Raw genomic sequence first — 6,798 nt, 5'->3', positions numbered from 1 at the left:
GTGGAACTTAGTTCTACTTGTGTTTCCACCGGAGGAAACGGGGTCTAAATTTTGTTCTGAGGTGCAGTTCCATCCCTCAGAAAATACCTAATTGAGGGGTAGTACTTTCTAACGGTCCAAGTATGTGGCAAACACTGCACTGCCAAAAGTCGTTAATTGTTCAAATACCATGTAGCATTTTACACCTGACATTTATTAACACCCTGCTACTGACCTTCACGCTTTAGATAATAAAATGTTTAATCTTCCTGAGGCTTCAGCCTCACTGTGGAAATCAAATCACAATGTGCTCAGAAGATTTGTACCTCAGGGAACACTCTTGGTCAATGGTTCCTGGGAACAAAAAGTACCAGGAGCTTTCCGGTTGAAGCACGCCATAAGGGCTTCCTTTTAGAGCCCATGATGACAAAATATCCAGCGTCTCTCAGTGACTAGTCTGTCAACTCCTCATCCACAGCTCTCTCATCCTACAAGCTGTGTGTGTCTGTTGTGAGATCAGAGAGTGAAATCAAAGTTGGAACACTAAAGTCAGTAGGGTCAGTATGCTTCAAACAAAGCTTTTGCAAGAAAACTGAACAATGACACCCTCTCCTCAGGCTCTTCTATGTTTGGAAATGGGGGAGCCGCATCTGATGATTTGTATGATTCTTCAATACAACAACCCAGCAAACATGCTAACTTGGCAGCAGGGGGTGGCTGGGTGTGCATCAGTAAAACACATTGCAGGCTCCTTGTTTTTTTTCACAGAACTACTACTGTCACCAAGTGCAATACATGAATGATTTTTGTCCAAATGTGTGGGTTGCTAGCTCCAGCTGTACCATTGACGTTTGGTTTGAACCATACTGAACCCTTCAGCATCCATGTACCTCATCACCAAAGGAGAATGCTTGTACTGAAAGACATCTGATTTACTGTATGTGTGTATACAGCATATGAGAGTCACTACTATTTAAAACAGGGTGGATATTACAGTGAATACAGAGGATGGTATTTAAAATGTCATGGCCCTCATTCTGACCAGTGAAAGTGTCCATCAAGTGTCCAGTCAATGTCTGGATATCTCTGCCTCTTTTATTCACTTCATGCATGTGTAGTCTCAACCTGAAGAACCTAAATGCTAAAATCTCTCATTAAAAAGTCTCTCTTAATGCCCTCCTGTGGATCAATCAACAGTCACAGAATCAAAGGAAGGTGGGGCTGCTTGTGCTCCTTATGTCAAATCCCTGAGCAAAGTCATTGAACATTCAGAACCCACTGGCCAAGGCTTAGGCACAGGAAAACAGGAGCTGGGAAGCAGGAAACCACTCTGTTCTCCTCTCTGTGAGCCCCCACTCTCAGGTGACAAAAAAGAGTTTCAGTTATTGTTTCAAAAAGAAGCCTGGTAGAAAAGCCTGACAAAGGCTTACAGTACAGGATTTACAGTGGGGGGTCAGTGGCGGGGTCGATAAGAACTGGAATATCTGGGGTAGAGGGGCGTGTAGTGGGTTGAGTGGCTGTAAGAGGTGGCGGTGCCAGAGGTGAGGTATGAGCTAGAGGTGGGAAGTGAAGTAGAGGAGCTGTAGTAGGCAGATGAATAATTGTGGGAGAAGGAAGGGGAATAAGGGTAGGATGAGGAAGGAGTGTAAAGGACAGAAGAACGTGTCAGGCTAGAGAAGGGCCGAGTTCTGGGTGTGGGGCTCCATGTGGAGCGCCTACGACCCAGGATCGGGGATCGATAGGGAGAAGAGGGAGCAGATCCTGGCTGTGTGGGCCTAGTGGTGGTGGTGGTGGTGGTGGATAGGGTTGAGGTGCATGTATCAGAGGCGTATTGTCTGGAGAGGCCTGAGTTACAGGGCAGAGCAGGGGAGATGTTGACATTGAAACCATGTGAGTCAACCATAAATGTCTGTACTCCCGGGGTCCAGTGGGAGTGAGCTAGTCTCAGAGGGGTTGAGGGCAGTGTCCGTAGCGAGGGAGAGGAGGGGGCCTCCAGAGATGGGGGGCTTTCTGGCACTGGAGGGCCAGCTAATGATGCGACCATTGGTGATGATGGACTGCAAGGGGGTATGTGTGAGGTAGGGGAGGTGAGAGCTGAAACCATAGCTGCAGCTGCAGCACTGCCCATTGACGGGCTAAGGGGTACAGTGGGGTCATCAGGAAGAACTGGCATAGGACTAATAAGGCCAGAAGAGGGGAGGTTGCCAGGAGCCAAAGCTGAGCTAGAACTTTGGGATAGGTTGGAGACCGAAGCCGAGACCGGGGAACTTACTTTGGGCGTGCTGGTCTTCCCACGGATCAGCCTGCTCCTACGGGTGCAGTGGGTCTGCTCTTGATCAAAGGCCAAATCTTCCAGACGCTGGGTGAGGGCCAGTTTCTGCTGGATGGCCATCCGCAGAAGGGAGTTCAGAGTCTTCTTCTCATCCTCAGCTGCAGCCAGCTGCCTTTGCATCTCATCCAACTGGGTCACATACTCATCACACCTGGCAAGAGCAAGGTTGCAGCATGGATAAGAAAAAAATGAAAGAGGAATGGAAAGAAGCAAGTTAGAAATAGTTTCTGGTCGGCGGTTCAGAAGTGTGAAATACAGGACCTCTAGACTGAAAAACTCTTTCTTTCCGACTGCCATCAGACTCCTAAACAGCTGACTCAGGATCTACCTCATGTAATTCCATCTGTGCTGTTTACATACTCATTTTACACATGCATAATTGCACACTCACTGCTGAGTATTTGCATCCCATGGCTCCCACGTAGCATATATTCTCTCTGCATTACATTGTGTTCTGGTTGTATTTTATTTGCTTCCTTCACTTGCTGCTTTAAAGTGCCTTCGATTTGTTTTACTGCCTATTTAGATTTGTGTTATTGCTCATCTACTTTATATTTCACTTGTATTTTGTGGCATTCATGTGGACAGCAAAGTAAGAATTTCGTTGTACAGGGAAACACGTTTCCTAACTGTGCATATGACAAAATAAACACTTTGAACCTTGGATCCCCAATGAGATGTAAATGAAGGTCAATATACCATAACATAGTAAATATTAGTACAGGGAAACACGTTTCCTAACTGTGCATATGACAGATAAACCCTTTGACCTTGACCTTGCAGAGAGCTCGATGTCTGCATGGTAAATATGAAGTTACCACCAGCCACTGTCTGGCATAGTTTAGCACAAAGACTGGAAAAGGAGGAAACAACTAACAAGCTGCATATCTGCTCTTTGCTTGGGTGAGGATAGGGCTCAGGGATGCTTTGTGTTAAGGGTAGGTTAGGTCTGAAAAATGGTGTTGCTTGTTGTGGGGCTCTGAAGATTCATGACTCCATGGCCTGACATGATGTTTGCCCAGTATTTGGAGCCAAATAATGAGTAAACATCATTTAATTCATATGGTGAGCTTCCCTAGAAATGCTCTCTCATTCTTTGGCACATTTAATTGTGTATTATTGACTGTAAGAAAATACTGAGTAGTGGAGCTTTATTTCTTGTGTCTGGTCAAGTCTCTGACCTGGTAGCAAACATAGCTCGCAGAGAAGAAAAAGTGGCAGCATCCTCCTTCAGGGCCTTCAGCTCATTCCTCAGCTTCATCATGGTGTCAGTCACCATGTACTTCTCTGCCTCATACTTACTCTTCAGGTTGGCTAGAGCCACCTCTGCTGTCTGGGTGAACACACACATATACAGTACACATAATAGAAATTTTCAGTTTTTTTAATTCACTTTTCTCCCCATCAGGTTGTATTTCCCACCATCACTTTAGCAATATGAGGACAGCAGTGTCCAAATATGATACAATACAATATGACATAGTAGTAGCATCTGCACTAAATCTCTGCTGTGCATGTCTGAGGGAGAAACTTTATAAAACAAGCAATATGAACTATAGCAGTGGGGGAAAGCCAAGTGAGTCCTTCAGTCAACCTTACTGGCTGATGTCTTTCAGGCAAGTGTGACCAGTCAACAGTTGCACTATAAACATTTTCAACTTTTACCTATATTTTACCTTTATTCAGGGCAGTTTCACTGAGTGCAGCTACACATTTACAGCATCACCCTGATCACATTCATACAGTTACACAGATTCAACCACAGTGTGACCTGCTGGCCACTGAGCAGCTCCCCTGGAGCAGCTGGGGTTACAGTGGAGTTGAATATGGAGGGACTATGCTTTCTCACTTGTTCCACTCTGATTTAAAGCTTCCAGTCCAGGGATTGAACCAAGATCACTTTTCTAACCTTTAGACCTAAACTGCCAGCTTGGTTCAACTTATGGCATTGCACTGGTGGCTGATTTTGACTTAGGAATATTTTGTTGATTTCTTTTGTGTGTCTGGTGGTAAAATAAAATGAGCATGATGCTATTACCTGGATAAGGACATAATGGACAGTGAGTTTAAACTGTACAAACTAATTAATTCCATGGTCAGAGCAAGCCTTTTCCAATTAAGGCTTCTGTCAAGGGTCAAACCTTGTCTTCCCAGAAATGATCTTGAGAGGGCTATTCATGTTTTCATTTCAAGCCACTTTGACTACTGCATTGCCCTAAATACTGGTGTCTGTCAATCTTCGCTGAATCAGCTTCAACTCATTCAAAATTATGCAGCACATTTTCTGACTGGCACCTGTAAAAGAAAGCATATCTCTCCTGCCCTGTCCTCTCTCCACTGGTTACCTGTTCACTTCAGGATCCAGTTTAAAATCCTACTAATGGCTTTTAAAGCACTAAATGGTTTAGCCCCTCCATATCTTTCAGAACTTTTCAAAACCTATATATTATTGGCCAACTGATGTTGTTTTTAAATGTGCTGTATAAATAAACTGACACTGACATAGCAGCTCGCATCTGTCACCTGTTTGTTAGCCTTGAGCACTAGTCTGAGGGTGGCTATCTGCTCTCTCTTGGTGCTGAGCAGAGACTTGAGTTTCAGGATCTCCTCCATGCAGCTCTCCTTGTCCTTGTCCAGCAGAGGGGCCAGTTCCCTGGCTGCAGCTCTCTGTCTGGACAGCTGCAGAGACCTATCTACTGCCCGCTGGAGGTGCTTCACCTGGGGGCATGAGAGGAGAAGTGGAGGGGAGACAAGGTCTGAAGGAGGTGAAATAAGAAGATGCAAAGTGGTGTACTTCATTTTGAGGTACTTCAGAGGAAAAAACCAAGGAGACAGGAAGTTAGAGGGATTGAGAGTGAAGTAGAGAGATGAATGAATTCGGCCAAAAGGAGAGATACAGTATATTCTGCAGGGTAATAGGAGAGAGAACAGATGAACAGGAAGGGAGGAGCAGAATGATTATACACAGCTGAAAATGCAAGATAAGAAAGTAAAACCAGATCCTAGTTTCCTAGAGGTGTCACATCCTAGGGAAGAGATCAAGAGAGGGAGCTCAGAGAGAGAGGAAAGGTAGAAACTAACCAGGAGAGAAGGACAAAAGAGAGGAGTTGGAGAGAGAAGGAATGAGCTCTGTGTTCTACCTGGTCTCTGATGATGGCATTGAGGTTGTGGATGTTCATGGGCTCCCTGCGCAGCTCACCGGCTGGCTCCAGGGCAGGTGATGAAGATGATGACGATGATGAAGAGGCACTGATGCTGGGTGAGCGAGTTGGAGGTGTGCAGGGTGGCAGGCTCTGCTCAGGTGGCACCTGCAGGCCCCCCCTCTCCCCCTCCTTTTCCCCCCCCCCACTCTCCCTAGAGAGGGGCTCTTTGGATGGAGACTCTGAGGGGCTCTGCAACTCCCCAGGAGTTGAGGTTATTGAAGCAACAGCAGCGAGGCGCCTGGCAAGGCGTGGTGTGAGGAGAACTTTGCTGTTGTCTGAAGACATGGCTTTGAGACTTGCACTGAGCCCCCTTAGCCCTCTGCCTTGTCTAGAAAAAGAAACAAATTGAATATGATTTAATTTTTTACCTTTAGATCCTTTAATATGGTGCTGTACAGAAGACGATTAGGGCCAGTAATTTGAGTTCTGACTTTTTCTCAAAATTCTGGCTATTTTTTTTTTTTTAAAGCAGAATTTTGAGATTAAAGTCAGACCTCTTTTTTTTTTTTTTTTTTTTTTTTTTTTTACAGTGGCCCTAATTCTCTTCTGTAGTGATGGTTGACTTTACCATATACCCACTAACGCTGAGTTGGAGCCTACATCTTCCTGTTGAAATTAGGCTGGAGCCAATCCCAGCTGACACTGGGTGAGAGGTGGGGTACAGGTCGCCAGTCTATCACAGGGCTGACATGTAAACAAACAACCACACCCACACTCACTCCTACCGGTAATTCAGAGTCTCCAGTCAACCTAAGCTGCATGTCTTTGGACTGGGGGAGGAAGCTGGAGTACCCAGAGAGAACCCACGCAAGCACAGGGAGAACATGCAAACTCCGCACTGAAAGACCCCAGGCTCAAACCCGGAACCTTCTTGCCGTGAGGCGACAGTACTGTTCACTGGGCACCATGGTGCCCCTCTGAAATAAGAGTCCACTTGAAATAATAAAGCACTATATCTTTAAACTGTTTCTGCAAATTTCTCTGTTGCACTTGCCCCACCTTTGTTCACACCTCAGTGTGAGCAAGGCCCTTAAATCCAGCCACTCAAGTGGAACTGCTCAGTGGCTATAGGTCAGTCTGTGGTTGTACTGGGCTTCTTCCAGGTGTGAATATGGACAGGGCATCCCTGAAAAAGAGAGGTGGCCGCTCAAAGAAGGTTTAAAAAAAAGCCGAACAAATAGAGCTTCCTGGCCGGAATGTATTACAAAAGATAATAACAAATAAATTGGATAGTTTGGACTGTGATACACTGGCGACCTGTCCAGGGTGGACCCTGACTCTTTC

At 45.6% G+C, this 6,798-nt stretch overlaps 1 protein-coding gene across 3 annotated transcripts in view; it reads right to left on the bottom strand.

The window, feature by feature from the left end:
* Positions 1–398: 398 nt before the first annotated feature.
* LOC109964726 (protein bicaudal D homolog 1-like) overlaps positions 399–6,798 on the bottom strand; it is a 25,925-nt gene continuing 19,525 nt past the window's right edge. For all 3 annotated transcript variants that reach the window (XM_020608243.1, XM_020608242.1, XM_020608244.1), the window contains 4 exons: positions 5,452–5,842; positions 4,835–5,029; positions 3,493–3,644; positions 399–2,462 (listed from right to left, as the gene is read on the bottom strand). In XM_020608243.1, coding sequence (XP_020463899.1) covers positions 1,433–2,462; positions 3,493–3,644; positions 4,835–5,029; positions 5,452–5,842 — 1,768 coding nt within the window. In that variant the 3' untranslated portion in view covers positions 399–1,432. The remainder of the gene's footprint in view (positions 2,463–3,492; positions 3,645–4,834; positions 5,030–5,451; positions 5,843–6,798) is intronic.

Source organism: Monopterus albus, unplaced genomic scaffold, assembly GCF_001952655.1.
Source record: "Monopterus albus unplaced genomic scaffold, M_albus_1.0 scaffold92.1, whole genome shotgun sequence".
Lineage (NCBI taxonomy): Eukaryota > Metazoa > Chordata > Actinopteri > Synbranchiformes > Synbranchidae > Monopterus > Monopterus albus.
Note: the sequence above shows the minus strand (reverse complement) of the source record. Positions and strands in the feature narration are given on the sequence as shown.